Below are 22,008 nucleotides of genomic sequence, written 5' to 3' on the forward strand. Positions count from 1 at the left end.
AATAAATATCTTTATTTTAAAATGATAAAAAGTTCCTTTATTTTTTTTTTTTTGAAAAAATCCTCTTCTTAAATTTAATTCAAGCAAAAGTTTATAAAAATCGATCGTTTAGATTATAAAACATTTGAAAAGCGCTAAAGGTGTGCTTTTCGAATGTGTTTATTCATTTGTTCTTTTCTCAGGAAAACACAGCTGCAGTGTTCACATTTGAATTGTTCTTTTTTTATGTTGTGCCACTTGGCATGCATCGATAGTCCACATTGTTTTTGAAATGTTTGCTTGCAAATTCGGCAAATGTAGCTCGTTGTCGGCTCGTTTTGACCTGCTGAACTGACCAGCGGAATTTTGAATTTGTTGCTGTATCCCGTTGTAGGCATTTTTTGTGATATTTGACTTGGATTTGCAGTTCCTGCTGCATACGAGAAATCCTCTGGGTCATCGTCATCATCATCTCTAACATTAATTGATTGATGGCTGGTATTGTGTAGATCCAAATCTTTGAGGTTTTTGAATTTCATGAAGCATTCGCCACATTTGAAATCCGGTTTCTGTATCGTGTGTACAGACATTGATTTTTTGCAATTTTGTGTGAAATTAAATGCTTCGTCTAGCTCGAGGCTGCATGGATAGCAAATATACTCGATATTTGGATCCTTTTTCATTATCTACACAATTTAAACGAAAAGAAAAATAGTTCGTTAAAAACACCAACAGTCCAATACTATTTACACCGGTAAACAACTAGCTAACAAATAAGTTTAACTTACAGTTAAATCAATGAATTCTTTCAATTTTGTCAAAATGGATTCAGCCTCGTCTTTAAATTCCAAATTAATCAAGTCACCGCGGTTTTGATGGCAAACACAACACATTTTCGAAGACATTTTTTACATTTGTGCGGAAAATTGGTGATTCTTTTGAATTTGTGCTTGTAACACGAATGACGGTTAGGTTTGGAATGGATTTGGAACTGTCAACGTCATGTGCATTTTATACACTGTGCAAGCAGCGACACTGAAACAACGACAAAGAAGATACACGCTTACAGCCATAAGAAAAACATCACACTTACATCATTACATTCAATTTTGCTTTCGTAAACATGTGTTGAGCTGCACCATTGAATCTGAGAAATGATAACTTAACGGTTTTTTCTTTGTTCTGTATATAAAGTGTTTATTCTTTATGTTTCTCATATGCAAATGTCAATTTTCAGAATGAAATATATTTATTGCAGGAATTGAGTATGTATGTGTGTGCGTCTTAACAAATGAAAAGTAGCGTCCAATGTTCTCATTTACATGAATGTTTCTTAAAACTCGTAGATGTCAAAAATTTCGAATTACATTTTTTACAAATCTTTTGATTGCGTTTGTTCAAATGTCGCTGGCAATGTTGTTTGAAAAGGCCTTGTTTCAGGAATGATTTTTGGCATCGATCACAAGTAAAAGGCCGATGAGTATCCGTTTCTTGTGTGATTGTGATAATTTCAAATTGTCGATTTTCACCATTCGGTTTGAAATTCTCGATGTTAGCCGCTCTTGAGTTTGAGTCATTTGGTTTGGTTTCCGGTAGAAATGCATCGATCGACCGTTGATATCGATTTTTGAATTGACATGCAGAAACCAAATTGCCAATACATATCTCACAAATATTTTGTATCGTTGAACGGGTCGCATTCTGTGAATATTGTAAGATTTTATCATAATGATATTTTAATACTATTCGTCGACACTAAAAACACTTACATTCAATATATCATCCAACATTTCATCGATATTGGTGAAGTCCACTTTCTGTGCTGGCACACTTTCGGCCTCTTTACAAATTTCACAAATTTTTGACATTTTTAAACACTTCTACAGATATTTTGTCTTAAATGAGTGTCAAATTTAAGAGTCCTTCCATTCGCTCGATTGTTATTTTCTTTGTGAAAACAAACTGTCACTGAATCTTGAACAAAACGTTGGTGTGTTTGTATGCGTGATGCTTGTATGATAGGCACGCAATAAATGTGAATGTATTTAGTCGGGTTGCAGCACATGTCTATGTTATATGTTTATCAGTATGGGTATGTATGAAGAAAAAAAATGTATCCAATGGCTACAAAACGGAGTTGTAATTCTTTTCTCTCTTTGAATTTGCTGCGTAGTTTTTTCCTCTGTTTAATGTGATTTGCAAGCATGATCATAATAATGTTTTAAAACCAAAAAGCATAGGCGACAGTTTTTACAGCTATATTGACGACGTTTTGTTGAGTGTCGTTCGTAATGCGATTCAAAATTTTCTTTTGTTCTGAATTTTTTGTCACAAATTGAGCACGCGTGTGGTCGATCATTTTTTTCTTCGGAATTTGGTTTGATTTCTTGACTTACATCACTGACCTTCTCCGGTTTTATTACCAATAGAGCTTCTGCTAATTTGCGCTTGAAATGATATATATATTTTAGATGATCCAAACATGGATTACATATGAAATTTGGCAACGCATTCGATTCCTGTGAAATATCTTCTTGATTTTAATTGTTCGATTTCAATCTCTGTTATTTTACTCACATTTGTGCTTACAATGTATTCCAGCATACTCAAAATATTTTTCGCTTGATCGTTACTTGGCTCCAGACAATGCATGAACACTCTACACAATTTGCAAATTCGACACACTCTAGACATGATGATGATAGTAGAATATTTAGTTTGGTTGTTTGGTTCACTTGTACGACGAGACTGTCTTGCTATGTAAACGTGGCAATTGCCAGTGAACGACTGAATCACATCACGCACAATATACGCGCTTTGCGCATACAGTCAAATGATAAAAACCAAAATGTCACAGGTCAGAATGAACCCATATAGATAAAATATACTAACGTTCACAAGTGTTTATTTTATTTAAAGATTTGTGGTGCTGGAAATGATTCATTTGAAATGAGTGTGTGCTAAGAATTCTCCGAAACAGTTATCGCAGTATTGTTGGTTTTGTTTTGTTGTATGCCTTTCTAAATGTGTTTTCAACTCGCCCTTTAATTTGTAGCGTTGACAACAAATTCCGTATTCAAATGGCCATGTTAAGTGGCGTTTCTGAACCTTGAGATGACGTTTGGTTTTGATTCGTTCAGATTCTGAGTTCCTTCAATCTTCTCGCCTATAAATTTTTTTGCAGAGTTTATTTTTTGAGACAGTAGTAACTAAACAACAACAACGATAAAATCTTTCTTTTACAAAAGACTCAACACAGATGTTGAATGTGAAAAAAGTGGTTCTTATGAAATAGTCTAGGGGGAATTATCTATATGTTTATACGGTTTATACGCAAGTATTTTTTACTGAATATACTACAAATAGATGAAGACATCGCAAGTATGCCGCATATACGCTGCATATTTGCGTATAAACCACATATATACGGAGTTATTTGCAAATATTATTTGCAAATATTCTTCCGTATATGCGGTTTATATTCTTATACGCAGCATATTCGTAACTTATTTTATTCGATATTTTCCCCTAGGAAATAGTATTTCGTATGTTTTGTAGTCAAATACCAATGACTCGAAACGGCTCTGAGGTGCGAAAATCAAATGGTGATGCGGTATTACAATTTTGAAGTTTGTAAACAATTTTCGCCTAGGGGACGGACACCATTATAAATATTAGAATATTAGCAAAATATTAGCAAAAATTAGTTTGTTTTGCTTCACCATTGCTTGTTAGTTGCTCACCGAAAACTTTTTTTGTTACTTTAAGTGTTTTAGTATTTAATAGAAATAAATTTTATTTTTTCTTAACCAGGAAAAATAAAAACAATGTTAAATGTTCATCTAAGAATTTATGAAAAATTCATACAAGATTTCACTTTGAGATCAGCTATTTGACGTTTGACGTTTATACCAGTGAACTAATATAAGCAATATTAGCAATATTAGTATGTCTGTATAGTTATAATAGTAGATTTTTTTATTAATATTAGAAAAATATCAGCAAAATTAGCAGTAAACTATGAAACTAGATTTTACTAGATTTTGTGTCCGTCCCCCAGATTTTCGCCGTATTCATATCAAAATTATATCGCCAGTAAAAAATGGTTGATTCGCAATTATCTATTCATAAAATTACTATGCCGCTAAGTATTTTGGCCGCATCTTTCATTTTCACTAATTACATAAATCATTTTTGTTTGTTTCTTTTTTTCTATTTTGGAAGAAAAAAAAACTGGAAGACTGTCATACATTGTGTTGCGCGGGCACGCTTTGAACAGTATGCGAATCACTTTTCAAACAAGATGTGACAAAGCACTTGGGTTTGTTAGCTGCAAAAGTGCACTTAAAATACGCGGCATATGAATAAAAGAAAGCCAAATTAAAAGGCAATGTCAGTGTTGTAAACATAACGACGGGCGTTAATGAACAGAATAATGGAACAAAGCAAGCAAAAATGAAGTACCGCATCACCATTTGATTTTCGCACCTCAGAGCCGACAAGAAATACGGCAAAAGAATGGGAAGAAAGAGAGTACCCCTTCACAACAACAAAAAAACTGTCTCGCTGACAAAACAACCAGTTCTCGGTTTGTATTCGTTCGCGTCTCTTCTTTTTTCTATTTTGTTTTCTTACCAAAATGGAAATATTTATTCGACGAAATTAAATTTACGATAGCAAATTTTCAGCATCCAACACAACAACAAATGTTGTCGACGGAAACAGTGCGGAAAGAAGAAAAATAACGAAAACATGTGATAAATAGAATTTTCTCCCGGTTCGGAGTTACATGGTGATTAATTGCTTTTCCTAATGCAAAATATATACGAAAAGTTTTCACTCTTGGACCAAACTCCCGTGTATGGAAGAGTGAAAACAGCGTGTTCAATGTTCAGTGTTAGTTTGGTCTACAGTTTCGGGTTTTTCCTTGCGCTTTCGATAAACCGACTATATTCTTAACATTGTGTGTATGTGCCTTTTTTACAATTTGTTTCTGAGCTTCGAAAACACTCCAAACATGGCTATAAACAGTCATATTCCTCTTTTTGCCAAAGAAATTCAACAATAATTCAGGTTAAAGCTGCTTGTGATGGAGATAATATGCGAATGGTTGCTGAAATTAAACACCAACACGCTTCGCTTGGTGCACACAAGACGTTTGAATTAGATGGCAAAACTCGTATATATGTTTCATTCGATTCAGATGAGAAACTTTCGCCAAAGATATTTTAAAGCATTACTCATTCTTGAAAATACTAGTAGCTGGTTTTTGGTTTGTTATTGTGCATCTTTATTATTGCGATTCTATAAAATTAGTCTTTTTTTATTTTGCCTTAATGAAAAGTAGGCGAAAAAAACATGTACGCTTTTTTATAGCCATCACATGCATGTTTACATATTAGACAAAACCGAACGAGATGGCTGTGTGCATTGAGCGTGTAACGTCTTTTACGAGAAATTTTGTAACGCATTGTTTGCGACAACTGAATTATAAACTCTATCGGTGTAACACCATTCGTGGCACATACTTTCGGTTTAGTTTAGTTCTTTCGTCCGACGGGCTTAAACACTTTTCGAGACATCTTTCAGTTAGATCAAGTGGTTTTTGTTTCAACTTCTATCAAAATCGTTTTGCCAGTGGTTTTTTTCCCCAAAATTTGATACATTTGCTTTGCGATAGTTACTTTTTGTATTTTACTTACTCGCTCAATTAATTAAAAATGCATTCGAATCATCGTAGCTCAGACAACGGTGATGCATCTAGGAATTTTTTAAGTAATATACGAGATCGTTTCTTTGATTCACAAAGTTATCCGGCACAAAACCCGTACGAATCTCCTGTACCTGGAAATATGTATCCATATCAACCAAGCTATGAAACGTAAGTCGCAGCGAGTTAAGCAAGTGATTTCATTTAATTTACGTCATGTTTCAACCATAAATCTTGTGAATTTTCCCTTTTGTGACGGTTTAATCGTTAATTTCGGCCCATTTTGAATTTAATTGATTAGATCTTTCATCATACTGTTTATCTTTGTAATTTATCTCGTGTTTTTCTAAGAGCAAAATTTTATTTGCAAACAAGACAGAAAAAAAGTCCTAGTCCAAGCAAAGTTCGTTTAGCGCTCGTTAGTATCAGAAGGTCGAATCGCGTACGCACGAATGAACATCAGGTAATACTGAGATTAATTAAATGCAATAAACATGGCAATGGACACTTAAATACGATTAATTTAAAAAGCAATGAACAATACTGAAATTCCGAAGCATAAGATTGTGAAAGATCTAAAAGAAAGTAAATTGATTAGAGCTCATTTTTAATTTAACGCGATATTTAATTGAATAAAATACACCTAATACGTGAATGGAAATTTATTGAATAGTGACTAACTGTTTTGTTTTCTTTTTTATTTAAAAATGGATTTTTGACTGCCTCTTCAAACCAAAAGGGAACATACACCCAATAATTATGGGTAATTTATTTTTCACGAACTCTATATACGAATTCTATCAAACGTCCACATTTATTTTAAGCAACGGCAGATATGGTCAAGCAACTTATCATCAGCACGTTTATTCAACAGTTGGCAGTGGTGGTGGTGGTCATAAAAGTAAAAATTCTTCATTAGCAATGTCCGGCTTAACATTGTTGGCATTTTTATTCTTCATTCAAATGCTGCAATCCTGTTTGAAGGAACAAATGACATCGATGAATCCGACGGTTTGACAAAGTACATAATGTTCAAATTTACGATGATATTTCAAGTGATATTTTATAGGTAATGGTGATGACAGCTGGATCGAGAGGAAATCGAAAATCGGCTGCGTCCGGTACTGCCGCCGATTCTAACAAAGAGCTAAATCAAAACGATCATCACGAAAGTGAAGCAATTATATCGTCTGTGCACAATCATGTCGATATGTTAACCAACGATCAAGGCGACATATTTTATGGTCCAGCTCCAAAAATCTCGTTTAAATTGGACAATTCGTTTACTGCAAGAGACATTGATTCAAATTCAGGAAAACTAAATGAGCAAACATAAACTTGTCAACACATTTTAAAATGAAAAAGAAAACTTCTTCTTAGTTGAATAGACTGAATAATTACTATAGTTCAGATTTATTTATTGATAAATTTTTGATTTGACAGAAATTTCTTTACTTTAAACATTTTATGAATTGTAATGATAAATGAAAAAAAAACACACGCAAAAGTATGTAAAAAAGATTTATGATCATAGTTTTTAGTGAAACATTGTATAGAATTCGCATAGCCCAACCAATCAGTTTGCGTCATCATAAAAATGAAGATAATCATCGAAGCAGAACTGAAATTGATATACAAATTAAGAAAATCAAAAATTTAGACATTTTCAAATAAAAAAATGGTATACAAAAATTATACAAAATTTAGTTCCAATTCTAATTAAAAATAAAACTAAATCAAAGCGACACTTACTTCTCTATGTGGAAAAAGAGTTTTGCCACATTTGGTACATGTAATGGTCTTGTTTGACTGACGGTTTATACTTTGATAATGCCAACCAATGCAAAACTTGCAAATGTACTTTGCACTATACCGTAAATTCGGCCTTTTCACTTGAGTTTGGCTCACGGCTGCACTTATCAAACATGTAATTTCAAAAATATGCCTTGCTTGATTCGATGCTTCAGATTGACTAATTTCGTACCGCATAAAGCACTAGAGAAATTCCTAAATACTTTTGCTTTAGTGAGTGAGTTGTAAACTGTGTTGCGTATATATACACATAGAAAAATAAAAATCAGCACCGCCAACACGTGCTCCATACGAATTAAGACAGAAATTCAATTTGTCATGAATCACGAATTGGACAAATATTTTGATGTCATTTAAAAAATCAATGACAATGTCAGATATCATCGATTTTTTGTATACATAAAAAGTTATTTTGGGATTATTTATAAGTGTCTGGAACCTTAAGGTTAAATATTGAAAGAATACTATATATACAATAAAGAAAAATTATCTCTTTCTTTTCATTTTCATACTTGCGTTCGTTGTATTTTTCGGTTTTCATTCAACGACTTTCTCACTTGAGATAATTTGAAAATTTTCCATAAAATGATGACACTCAATGACAAATTTATCGGAACAAAGTTCGAATGGTTATGGCACATGAAGTGGCCGCACAGAATGGATGCAAAAGTGACGAATGAGTCAAAGTAATAAAAAACCCCAAAATTTTTATAGCCACATTTATTTCATGTTGCTCTCAGCCTCAACACACACAGGCGTAAATTTATTACAATCGATCCGAAATCCCAATCGTGATGGTAAAATGTGTGTCACGTAATTGCGAGCGTCATTTCATTTGATGGTAGACAAAACAAAAACATACAAAAAAAAACGGAAAATATGTAGTGCGTTAAATTATTATGAGCACATGAAGAGAATAATATGTATACGTGAACAAGTGAGTATGATATATTCTTTAACCACATATGTTTGGAATGTGCACATACAGACACACGCACATACCCATTTGAAAGTCAAAGTATGGCGTTGACACGCTCTCAGCGATAGTAGTAGTGCTGTTAAATTTTTCTCGTAATTGCATGGGATTGAAGCGCATTCATGTGCATCTGATGCATTTTAAGCGCTAATTTATTTGATTGGCGACACTTGAACAGCCGAAAAAAAATTGAATCCAGATTTTCTATAAATTACACTTCTGACAAGTCAAAATGACCACAGTACATAAATTAAGTCAAAATATTCGGGAAACATGGATTTAGTTCGAAATGAATTATATTTTGGCACGTTTTTTTCTTCTATAGTGGTTTAAGCAAATGAACTAACACACTATATAGTTATAGATAGTACTATACTGAGTGGGACATACTTGACGAAATCGGAATAAAATCGAAAGGAATTTAAGTTCAGCATCGAAATCAAATGTTGGAATGTCTGAATTTTCCGAAAAACAGGCTCGTAAATGTCTCTAGCGCGTCATAATCGTAAATCACTGTGGAGAAATACTACACACGCACACTGTTTAAAATTGAGGTATCAATTTCATTTGCCCAATAGCTTTATGATCAAACCGAAATTATACACAGAACCGGGGATAATGTCATTGCAATTCGAGTCATAGTCAGTTCAGGTGCATTGATTAATTGAATGCATTAGTAAATTGGGTGGCGGCACTGTGTGTGTATGTATTTCTTGCGTCAGATTCAACCACTGCGGAGCTCTGTTCAAACAGTTCACAAATTGTGAATTTATGGAACATACATCAAACGTTGCGTGTTATCCCACCCTGAATAGACTGCAATCGGCACATTAATTAAAACCAACGCTCTATACAACAGTTTGCTAAATCCATTACAAGTGACCCAAATGTGTCAACCTGAAATACCAATTGATTTCGAAATAGTACTCTATTCATCTCGGCACTCATTATGCTCTGAAGCATATCGACACTTTAAACCTAGAAATCTAGGAGTGTTTCGAATGTGAGTGTCGCCGTTTTGAAGGCATTCAACACAACAAAACCACTAAACGCCAATCAAGATGACAAACAGACCGACCGTTTGTGTGTACTTTAAACATGCTTTTATTTCCATTGAAGTACGACAAATTACCGTTTTTCACAGCGAAAATGGCATTTGAGAAACGCATCACTAATTGAAAAATTCAATGAAAATCACGATAAAACATTGATGTGATATTTTAATACCATGTGGAAAGTTTTCTTACTTACTGAACTGTATTTTTGCTTCATGTTTTATTTTTCAAAGAGGCTAACTGAATACGTACAGCGTACACATATTCGGTTAGTTGGTTGGCAATTTAAAGTTGTTAAGAAAATTCAATTTTAAAATGTTGTTCAAATTCATATTTCAAGTCCGGGACTATGTGATTTAATTTTGATTATAAACTTTTAGTCGGAAACACAGTTCACTGTCCTTATATATCCCAAAGAAAAAGTTCATTGATTCAAATCAAAATCCTCGGCATACTAAATCAATTTTAAAGCAAATACTGAACAGATTTTACCCTTTTAAATCAAAACTATTGATACTTGAGTTCCTTCCCATCCATTAAAGTTATTCTGACATCCATCAAGAAATAAACTTGTAATGAAAAGCAAATAGCACTAAAATCACAAAATCCCCTATGGAATTAAAATTGGCCATGTGCCTTCGATGTGATTAGGAAAGTGTGTACGGTCGAGAGCATAAATCAAACAACCTCTGAAGGTGTTTCATCATGAACGCTACTTATGGCGAAGATAGGAAAATCAACCATGCGTACGATTTCATCGTTCAGTTACGGAAAGGAAAAATCCCTTTGAAAAATGCGCCCTAATTGGTTGTGTCAACAAAACCAAGCAAAAATATTAAGAAAATCAAGGGTCAGACCGACATTTGTTTCGCACATTAAAAATTAGTATGGTGATCGTATGTGAGAATGCTCAGCACTTGCAAAAGAAAGTTAAGTCAACTGTAATTTTGTTTGCATATCGTCTAATGCATAAATATATGTGCTCGGATTTTGTTTACACAGGAATATCTACTGGATGTCCACAAATTATATTTCATGGATGTTTGTTGACTGTGGAATCTAATTTTTTCCGAAAAAACTCTTATGAGTAAGCTTATCAAATTCGATACATGGCGTTTGCTTAAAATTCAAAACATCTTCAAGTTTTTTGCAGTTGAATAACAAGTTTATATAGTATATGTAGTTCAATGCCTTGATGGGTGGCTAGAATGAACTTTGTTTTTTTTATGAAGATAAATGATGGCAATTTTCTGAGTTTCTCAAATCTTTGTGCCAAAATGTAAACGCAACTACTTTTTGAAAGAAATTTTTATTTTGCTTACAAAACCTTTGATTCACGCATATTGATTTATTTTTCATTTCTCTTTAGACCTTTTTCGTTTTCGGCCGACACATGTGCATTGTGCACACTTGTATTTATTTAATATTGTTTGTCTGGATATTCTTTCATTTCTGTCGTCTGACAATTTTTTTTTTCATAAACACTTCAAATCAACAAAATTTCTTTTTTCTTCATATTTATAAATGCGTCTTGAATATTTTATACATGATAACATCAAAGGTACAATAATTTAATGATTTATTGAGCATATATTGATTAATGCCTCAGACCATTTTTTCGACGTGTATTGATATTGGAGTTTATTAAAATGCCATCGCAGCTGTTTTGGACATAAACAATTTTAAATAAAGAAGATTCAGTTTCAGTAAGTAATCGTTGTATTTTATTTAATTCAAAATGATAATATGGAATAAACAGTTTTTCTTAAAATGAAACAAATAAAATTGTATTTTCTAAATTTAAATGTATAGAATTAATAGAATGTAATAAAAATTGAACTTTTCATGATTTATAATAATATATATCTGAATATATTAAAAGCCCTTATTTTCTTGTTTTATTTTCTGTTCTAAATTTATCAACGTGTCCTATGTTTTGTTTGCAACAATTGAAAGTAGTAAGATAAAGATGGTTTCTTAAAGAATTTTCCAAATTACATAATGATATGGGTGAAAGCAAGCGACTAAACTGTGATTTGAGACTAATACATTTGAGGCAAAATAATAATACTTGAAAATCGTAATAAATATAAATTTGCTCTCATGCAATGGTGTCATTCTTTAGCTTTTTTTCTTGTCTGACTCTAGCATTAGTTTAAGTTCATGACAAATTTCTTCGAATATTACTGAATCGATATTTTTGCTCATTTGGTACAATACAAACCAGTCGGCCACATCAAAATGACGCAAAATGTATTCAATGTCGTCGCGTGGTGCAAACCGTGCTCGAAACGAAATGAGAAGATGCAGACGAATTTTGGCCGAACAACAAACAAATGCTCGATAAACTAACGCAATGCCGGACAAAAAGACGATTCCGACAAACCAAAACCATAGAAATAAGTAAATTTTCTCATTCAAAATGTTAATTGCTAGCACACAGAGTGCGTCATACTTTTGAATACCACCGGAGGGCCCATACTTATGGAAAAAGCATTTGGTAACTTTTGGGAAAATTTGTGTCATTGGTTTCACCTTTTGATTGAGCATCACATCAATGCCATAGTTTAAAAACTGACCATCCAAGAATAAATGAGTGAAATAAATCTGTGCAATTGCAATGGCAAAGTTTAAAAGTTCGCAGCCAAAGAAGTAATACGCATAAGATGAGTGTCGATTCAAATAGAAGGTAAAATAGGTTGTGATACCCGATAAGCGCTTTTCTTTGATACCAACTTTCTTCTTACTATCCCTCTTATTGCCATCAACTTTTTTGTCATCGGGTTTGTCATCGCCTTTCTTTTCGTCAACTTCCTTGTTTTCACCTTCCTTGTTTTCACCTTCCTTGTTGTCACTGCCTTTTTTGTCATCGACTTTCTTGGCACCGATCTTGTCCATTCCAATCGTTGGATTATTCAGATCCGCACACAACTTTTTCATTCGGCCATTTTCAACGGTTTTCCACAAAAATCGTGGCAAATAACTAAAAATCGCGTTTCCAAACAATGCCAAACAAACCCATTGATAATATCGGTGGTACTTGATTGGCGCCGAACCTTCGCTTGCAACACCCGGTTCAATAATGTGCTTACCGATGTCACCCAATAAACTATTTGGTAGCGTGTAAGTACCATAGAACCAACAGTAAGTTTGCATCACATTCACCGGAAATCGATCGACCACACAAAGAATTGGAGCGCCAAGATATTGATAAGATGTCAACAACGTTGAGAGTGCGGCGAAGATGACCAGTGTTGCTTTTGTGCTCAAATCAAAAATATTATTAGCGATGCATATTTTATTCGGGTGAATAAAACGTCTCAAGTGACCAATAAAATCCATTGCGATGTAAATCGATCTGAAAATTACGGAATAATTACTACCTTTATATTTCTATGTTTCTCCGATGGCAACTGTTTTATATGAACCTTAGTAAATTTTATAGATGAAAGTAAAAGAAATTGGAAATAAACTTACATTTATAGCAAATCACGAATAAATCGAAGTATAATTTGAATAAATAAAAGTTCTCAATCTCTCTCGCTACTGTGTGTTTCGTCTGTTCGGTGTATGTGATATAACTGATGTACGATCAACAATCGATTAAATATCAGCGTTCTCAACGGCGGCCATTTTTCGATTCCGACGCCGATCCGACGCCGAGGATATTCAATCCGAGGCCGACCGATCTCCGAATATCTCGGATCGGATCGGATCGGTGGTCGGTCGTGGTCGGTGCTCGGAGTTCGGAAAAATTTAATGAAAATAATTTTTTTTTATATTTACCAAATGGTTAATACAGCGCACATCGAACAATTGTTATTTTTGAATAGAAATTTAAAATGATCTAAATTTTTAAAAACGAATGAATGAGATAAATTGACGATTAATAAAAATGGGTACAAAAGAAAAATTAATTCAATTTAAAAAAAATATTGGTTTTAATTTTGTGAGCATCCGATCAATATCCGAAAACCGAATTCCGAAAAAAAATCCGATGGAAAACTCGTTCCGACGCCGACCGAACTCCGAGTATTTTCGGTTCGGATCGGATCGGCGGTCGGTCGGCGGTCGGACCTCGGTCGGATTTGCGAACCCTGTTAAATATTTATACTCGTTATTTATACTTGACTCTTTTTTCGGCATCAGCAAACTGTGTAACTTGTGCTCGTCATCAACTGACGATATGTCATTCAATTAAATGCAGAAAAGTAAGCTTATTTTGAAATTCTTGATGTTGACACGTTCATTTTTACTCCTTTTGCCATATTTTGAAAGTAAAATAAGAAATTAATACCGTAATCTTAGTTAGTAATTCTAGACTTTTGACTGTTTCTTATGAAAGCCAGAGAATAATATGTTTCGAATAAATTGCAATATATTTTTCATCGATTTCAATTATCAATAACCCTGTAGAGACAATTATTGGTATGTCCAGTTCATTAATTCGGAGTCATAGCAATAATTCAGTTTCACATCTTTTTTATTTATTAAAACTAATATATATATATATAAATCAGAATTGTTCGATGTGCCATTTATCCAATAATAACAGGCGATTGTTTTGCATAAACAGTTTTGTTTGGAATAAAGTTGTTCATACTAAGAAGAAGAACTTGATTCACCTTGATTATATAATTCAAATTATGCTTCGCATATCGTCTCAAACCTGTGAAATGTATCAATATTCCCATGAAAGTACTATTTCAAATAAGTAAAAAATCTATTCAATTTGATGACACGTTGTCATATCAAATATTTTGCAACTTTATTTAATTGTCTAAAAATAAAACTTTTGTCGTACAAAGCTATAAATGTTATTTAAATAATAATAAATAATTGACTTTTATTTCAAAGTAAAGTTATTGCTGTATAATTCGGTCGAAAGTTCACGGCAAATTTCTTTGAACGTCAATGCATCGATATTCTTACTGAGTTGATAGAGCATGAACCAATCACCAACGTTGAAGCGTATCAAAATGTATTGGATGTCACGTGGTGATGCCAACCGTGCACGTGTTCGAAGTAGTTTATACCGCAGTTTAGGCAAACTGCAAATCAATGCTCGATACACTACTGCAAGGATGGACAGAACACTGATGAAGAAAAACCAAAACCATAAGAATAGGTAAATTTTCTCATTCAACACATTGACTGGCAGCACGCATAAACCATCGAATTTTTGAACGCTACCCGACGGCCCATACTTATGGAAAACGCATTTGGTCATTTTTGGAAAAATTCGTGTCATCGGTTCCGCTGCGTCTTGACGCATCACATCAATGCCATAGTTTAAAAATGCGCCGCCCAAAAATAAATTCGTCAAATAGATCTGTCCAATGGCAATAGCACAGTTCAATAGTTCGCAAAGGTAAAAGCGATACGCATAATATGAATGATTGTTTAAGTTCTCTTTGACGTAGAAGATCAGAGCCGCTTTGCGCTTTGTTTTTGCCTCGTCTTCGAGGAATGGTTGCTTAAGCTCTTCACTTAACGCTTTGATACGGCCATTTTCGAATGATTTCCAGATGTAGTAAGGCAAGTAACTGCAAAATGCTTGGAACAACAGCGTGAAACAAACCCATTGATAGTAACTGTGGTATTTGACAGTGTCGTTAAATCCCGCCGAATCACTTGATACGCCTGGCTGCAACATGTCCCGACCGCTTATTCCTATCATTCGATTAGATAGCGTATATGTACTGTAAAACCAACAGTAGGAATCAATGATCTTCTGGGGAATTTCATCAACAATGCAATGAATGGGTTCGCCAAAAAATTGCTTGCTACTGACCAATACTACCATTATTCCCAAAATCATGAAGGTCAGTTTTGTGCAAATACGAAAAATATTGTTGTCAACGCATACTTTGCTGTCCGGTCGAACGAATACCTTCAATTGTTTAATGAAATCCATTTTGAAATTGTTTCACAATGCAATTATCTGAAATATTAATAAGCAAAAACAAAATACAATTAGATTCAAAATAATATGTTTTTTTTTTGTAGTCGTCAATTTTGGATTTCAAATCAAAATAAAAAATGATGCACAGCCAAATCGAATCAAATGATTTATTTCATTTGAATGCGTATTCTATAGAATCTTGATTCTTATGGTTAGAAAAATTTGCTGGTTTTTGACAGTTGAATTAATAATGCCGACTGTTACTGACCGAATTTTGTGCAAATCTTTTTTTTTTGTCTCTTTTGATAATCAAAATTAAAATATTACAACAAAAAAGAAAATTACGTGAAATCGTGTTGAAATTCAATTGAATTAAATGGAAAACACTGAGAATCAAAAATCTTTTGAAAATAATATGGTTGTTACGACGCAGTTTAGTTTACTGTGTATGTTCGTTTGTCCAGTGTGCGGTTTGACTGAAGGACAATACGACTGTCAATCGATTAAGTAGAACTGTTCCACTGATTTTCTTCACACCATTTGCAAATCTATGTATTCAAAGCAGACACTCAGTTGAACGCTCGTCACAAAAGAAATGTAATACTAATAACGGCATCTCATTACTGCTATAGATACTCTCATGCATACTCGTACAAATTGCTGATTATATTCTTCATTGTATTTGTGTAAACATTTGGTATTTAATTACAAGTCGTTGCTTGTCGTACACTTTCAGTGCTGTGAGTGTATGCGTAAATGTATCGATTCACGTATATGCAGAGCAGTAGAACTGTTACAGAGGGGTATGAGTTGTCACGCGCGCCAAAATGGATGAACGACAGCGATGCATAAATTCTACATGCAAAATAATTTCTCAAAAGTTTCTGTGAAAAGACTCTCCACTAATAAATCATCGCATTAGCACACTTAATGCTATCACTATGAATATCTGTATCTGCTTGCAGAAAACTTTAACTCTTTATGTACGAATGCACAAGCCAATACCGGTGTTTGATAGCACACAACTAATTTATGTATTCAAAGAAGATTTAAGGAATTTAATTACTGCTTTTTATCAATGCGTATTCAATGGCTCGACGACGACGACGACGACGACTAGTAATTATTAACGAACCTATTTATATCAAAATTATTATAAATTCCGTGAAACTTCTACATAAATTAAATGGTCCCACTGTAATTACTCCCACCAATGATGACTTTATCCGTCTTTATACATTTTAACCGTGTACATCAAATTAAGCTTGTGGATATGGATGAATTGCTCATCAGTTGGATCTATGTTCATAAAAAAAATCATAATACATCCGTTACTACTTCTACTTTCATGGATAAAATAAATATCCGTATCTGTGAAAATATGTGAATATAACTGTTATGTTTATAACTATGGGTCTCAGTTGTACAATAAATATTTGGTATTTCTGGAAAAATGATTTTAAATTTAAATACCCAAAATATTCACAATAATGAATTGCAAAACAACCTTAATTGAATAAGAACAATGTCAAAAGGTTGCTAGGGGATAACCGTGAATTGCAGATCGAATAATTTATAATAATAAACGCTATTTCTCTCTAGTTTTCACTAATTCTGCTAGTATTTCTACTAGTTTGTTCTAATACTGCTATTTTTTGCTAATTTCTCTAGTACGTCAACGTAATAACTGAAATGTGTTTACGTAAATGTTTCAAGTTGACACTTTCAATGTGTATATTTGAAGCAGGCACTAGCGTATACGTTTTCAGTAAGAAATCTGTCATCAAATCTACATTTCCGATTGCAATTCGTAAATTGTAGTTAATACAGATGAAACGTGCTTGGTTACGTGCCATTGAATATATTTTTATTTAAAAATGAGAAAAAGCGTATTTAACTACATATTTTGATACATTTTAGTTCAACACTATTCAATTCGTTTGTTTTGTGAATTTTATTTTAATTAATTATTTCAATATATTCAAGAATAAATGCTTACTAAAGTATATACGTGTACAGTGCTAATTCTGCTATTTATTGCTAATTTTGCTATTTTCTTCATGTAAATTTCCCTATTTTTTTGCTAATGTGCTAATTCTAATTCGCATGGATATCCCCTAGAAAGGTTGTATGTAGACTTAAAACAGCTTTTTTTAAATTGATACATTGCATTTAGTTTTTTATGCTATTTTTGTTCAAATTTGCCTCTTCCTCTTCGCATTTCATTCGGCGAAAAAGAAAAGAAATCATTCATTGTGTGGCTGAGACATTGTCACCAAATTTAATTTACATATTTGAGAGCAATTAAAAAATGTGAAAAACAACAACAAGATTGACATTTATAGTCAATATAAACTGTTTTTTAGGTTTATAATTAACATTTTGAAATTGTTCTTATTCAATTCGCTGAATTTTAGGTTGTTTTGCAATTTTGCGGGAATTTTTTGAAAATCTGGAAAAAATGCATTTTCGCAGAAATGCCAAATATTTATCTTAACTGTGACACATGTACGAATCTATTATAAGCAAATTTTGCTATATTCACATACTTTGACGGATACGAATACGGATAACTATTTATTTTATCCGTGAAAGTAGAAATACTGACGGATATGTTAAGATTTTTTATGGATACAGATACAACGGACGTGCAATTCCGTAAGCATAATTTGATGTACACGGTTAAAAAGTACATCTTACCCGCCACGGATACGGATAAAGTCATCATCCGTGAGAGCCATTAAATGCCATCGAATTTATTATTCATAAAGACGCCGAGCACAACAAGGGAGAGAAACGAACTTAATTAATACGCATACATGTTGAATATGGAATTTTGCTGAGTTTTGCTTTAAAATATAACATACATAAATAACGCATAAGATGTCAAAACTTATTCGAATACAAACACCGCAATTGAGAATCGGATTTGAATGAGCGTGCATCAATATAAAATTTTAGATGTTCATTATTTCTTTTTTGTTTATCGCTTCTCACATTCATTCTGAAAATCTACAATTGAATCCATATATAGATTACCACTAATGTGTTTGCTTTTAATTGAAGCAAGAACATATCACAGCCTCGGAATCATAAAATTTATAAGGGTTTCGCGAATTCGTCATAGATACAAAATTCATTTTCATACATCATCGCTACTGGCTGGTGCGTTATTATTGATGAATATTTTGGGTCTGAACAGAAATAAATCATGCACTCTCACTTTTATAAAGTTTTCTCATGTGTCATTAACATTGTGTTCTTATTCCCATCGAACGAACCAACGGCATTTGGACTGACTTTGTAGCTATAGGTGTTTCTAGTGATGGAATATTCAAACATAGCACATACATAGTGACTTTTAACATCGACATTGTCATTACCATTGCTGTCGTTTGAATCCCATTATATTATTTTATTATTAAATTAGTGCCATGATATAACTGATATAACTCATGTTATGAATAATTTATACAATTATTTTCAATTAAAGCTTAAGAGATTGCAATAGAAAGACTTTGATGTGGATTAATCCACACCTAGATCCACACCCAGTTCCATTCACATGGCACCCGATTCAAAGTATTCATGTATCCAAGTATTTCGTGGAATCACTTCACACAATGAGACATAGTAAATTCGTCTATTAAAATTAAAAAAAAAAAAACTTTTATAAGAAATGCTCTTCACTTGACTTGTAGACATGTACAAAACTTATTCAAAAGAACTGATTTCCGTTTCAATATTCTTCAAAAAAAGTTCGGAACATTTCGATTTTTTCTTTCAAATCTTAAATTTCAATTAAGTTGTAATTTAGTACTATCGACGCGAATACTCGAAGCTTCAGAAGCGGAAATCGAACACGCCAAAAATGCAACGAACATTCTGTTTTGGTGAAGAGCCAAATTACGAACAAATTTTTGTGTAATTCATTTTGTTTTTAACTTCCCAACTACCGTGTCTCAGTTTCTCTCTTTTGTGCTGAGCGATTGTATTTGCCAACATTTTAAGAACCAATGCCAATAAACTTGATTAAAAGCATAAAAAAACTTTTTAATTCACGCAATGAAATTGCAAAAAGTAAAACATATCAAAAATGAAGAGTGATTCTCGTGAACAATGAATGCGTACCATTCCTCAATTTGATTCACAACTACTGAACCGCTCTGGATAGATCATTTCATTGATTGAATTGTAAAGATAATAATCAAAAGTTTGAACAGTGCTTAAGACTCTCTTCAATCTAAAAAAATTATTATTGTTGCAGGCGCTTAATGAAAAATTTTAAATTTCTTCAGAATGTCTGCTGTATTACTATGTTCACGAGACACGACAAATTGAACGGAATGTGAAATTCTCTGAAAATAAATCCAAAACAAAAAACTGCTCAAGTTTAAGAGTGAAAAAATGTATAATTTTTGTTCGAAATGAATGAAGAAACTTATGGTAATGCAAGCACAATATCGCCCGAAACAAATCAAAAGTTAGTTTATTAGTTTCAATTATGATTGCACATTCCAACGGATATGACTTTTCAAGATTTATCTTTCTTTCGGACAAAAGTGCATTTTTTTAAGAGCGAACCATTTTATATATGAATTTTCAATTCAAATAAAGTATTTGTAACGAGGCAGAAAAATGTTCGGGACATTTTTCATAAAACATTTTCAATGGCATTTCAATATTCGTGATTTCATTCAATTCTGTAAAATCGGAAGCGCCACATTTTATTGACAACAAGTGCATACTATATAAAACAAGTATCCAACTAGTAAAATCGCACAAATATCGGTCACGTAACTAATATTAAACGGCATTAAAAGAAACTTTCGTTTCTTCAGCGATTTGATAATGGTTGCTGTCTCAACAACATTGTAAACACTGTAGAGAGCAAACAGGCGACAACAGACCAATTTCGAGTAGAATTTTGGTTCCGTTTAGTACGATGCACAATAACGATTATTATTACTGCTATCACTCGAGCGTATTTTATACTTTCTAATCTCTTTATTTCGATAAATGCATGTGTGGAAAAGTTTTCGTTTTATCCGTTCGTTTGTTTCCGTGCATTTTCCTCCCCGCATATGGTTTTATTTTGTTTGTCACTGCATTTACAGATGCACGATTTCAAGTACATCTCCAGCAGCGTTTTGTTATTCAACGTTCACGGATGCTTGCTGTTAAAGAAACCCAACCGTTGCTATTCAGAATTTCGGACCCAAAGAAGACGATTTGTTTGGCTATTTTTTGTGGTTTTGTTTTTTTTATTCGCTTCCTTCATTATTTTTTCTACTTTCACTGTGGCCTCGTCGAACCTTTTCCATTCGTATAATGGAATGCGTTGTAGGGTAATTGTTGCTTTCCATTAGTTATGTGTTGTCGACCATTTTATTTAGCAAAATAGTTCTGCCGGCGGTAGACCACATTTTGTAGTTTACTTAAGAACATATGTGATGCAAATTACGAGTTACAAGCATCCAAAATCCCGAATTCGAATACATTAAAACACCAACAACAATCATATAAGAGGCACTGCGTATATATGTCCTTTCAACTTGAATTTGTTCGAATAAAATTACACATGCATAAGTAATATTAGAAAATGCAAAAGAACACAAACACCATGCCAAATTTGGTAAATACAAATAAATGCGAATCGAAAATGGCATACATACACAGCAACGGCAAAAGCATAACAGTTCCAATGTGTCGGCGTGGATTCAAGTCTGACTACTTCATTTGATCATTTGATGCGCATAAAAAAGGCCGACATAAAAACAATTATACATTAGTTTTAATTACAAATAATACAAAACTACTTATGTAAACTTCTGTTTATTGTTTGGCTGGCATATTGAATAATAAGTATGACGCAAGTAGGTTGGCGTGTTGTGTGTGTGTGTGCTTGCGAAGGAGTTTGCAGTTTTGCTTGTGAAGACATGACTTGAGTGCCAGCAATAATAAGTTTTCATCGTGTTCTATTTGTTTTATTTGCTTCGTTTACTTCCTTCTTCACAATATATGATGGTATTTTGTGCATTCTCGCAAGTGCTATCATTGCGATTTTAATGCTTGCTCATTGCACACAATTCGAATTAAGTGATATATTGAAAATGGGGAGAACACTTGGAATACATCCAATGAAATGCACACACAAACATACTTACTTATTGTGCCGAACAATGCCAAAGCACAATTATAATTACTATTATTGCCATTACAACAGCTTAGAACATTTAAATTTATGAAATATAATGCACATTTGTTGTCTCCCTTCTCTCCCCTGCTTCAATTGCATTGGTAAACTTCGACAATCACGTTGTTTCACTATGCAAACGCACCGTGCACCGATTCAATTTCAAAACTATGCAATCAACTCACTCGGCAGCGTTAATAATTCACATTATTTTGTAAATCTTATTCATTGCATTAAATTTCACAATTCTTCTTCTTCTTCTTCTTCTTCCTTTTGGTGCGCTGCAAATTTGTTTTATGCAAATTACATTTCGTTTAGATCGAATTTAAGGCGCTAATGTTAGAATTTGGAATCTACCGTTTCTAATGCTAAAAG

The 22,008-nt window shown here is 33.2% G+C and overlaps 3 protein-coding genes across 4 annotated transcripts; all 3 read right to left on the reverse strand.

Moving 5' to 3' along the window:
• Window positions 1-21: 21 nt before the first annotated feature.
• On the reverse strand, window positions 22-2,786 carry LOC116343922 (zinc finger protein 845-like). Of its 2 annotated transcripts, XR_004201362.1 has the most exons (5): window positions 2,557-2,786; window positions 1,749-2,498; window positions 1,073-1,680; window positions 768-1,014; window positions 22-665 (listed from the first exon to the last, which is right to left on the reverse strand). XR_004201362.1 is itself a non-coding variant. In XM_031772246.1 (2 exons), exons 1-2 carry the CDS (start codon window positions 882-884, stop codon window positions 135-137), a joined length of 648 nt encoding a protein of 215 aa, XP_031628106.1. In that variant the 5' UTR covers window positions 885-1,093; the 3' UTR covers window positions 32-134. The 2 variants fall into 2 exon arrangements, 1 of the variants encoding a protein (XP_031628106.1); XM_031772246.1 differs by lacking the exons at window positions 1,749-2,498; window positions 2,557-2,786 and having other exon boundaries at window positions 32-665; window positions 768-1,093.
• An 8,656-nt stretch (window positions 2,787-11,442) lies between these two features.
• On the reverse strand, window positions 11,443-13,116 carry LOC116344353 (innexin inx2-like). Its single transcript, XM_031772847.1, has 2 exons — window positions 13,010-13,116; window positions 11,443-12,890 (listed from the first exon to the last, which is right to left on the reverse strand). Exon 2 carries the CDS (start codon window positions 12,872-12,874, stop codon window positions 11,654-11,656), a length of 1,221 nt encoding a protein of 406 aa, XP_031628707.1. The 5' UTR covers window positions 12,875-12,890; window positions 13,010-13,116; the 3' UTR covers window positions 11,443-11,653.
• Window positions 13,117-14,300: 1,184 nt separating this feature from the next.
• Window positions 14,301-15,962, reverse strand: LOC116344174 (innexin inx2-like). Its single transcript, XM_031772607.1, has 2 exons — window positions 15,783-15,962; window positions 14,301-15,476 (listed from the first exon to the last, which is right to left on the reverse strand). Exon 2 carries the CDS (start codon window positions 15,447-15,449, stop codon window positions 14,379-14,381), a length of 1,071 nt encoding a protein of 356 aa, XP_031628467.1. The 5' UTR covers window positions 15,450-15,476; window positions 15,783-15,962; the 3' UTR covers window positions 14,301-14,378.
• Between the last annotated feature and the right edge of the window lie 6,046 nt (window positions 15,963-22,008).

The sequence above is a fragment of the Contarinia nasturtii genome, unplaced genomic scaffold (assembly GCF_009176525.2).
Source record: "Contarinia nasturtii isolate CC-2019 unplaced genomic scaffold, AAFC_CNas_1.1 Cnas_scaffold_1037, whole genome shotgun sequence".
Classification (NCBI taxonomy): Eukaryota; Metazoa; Arthropoda; class Insecta; order Diptera; family Cecidomyiidae; genus Contarinia; species Contarinia nasturtii.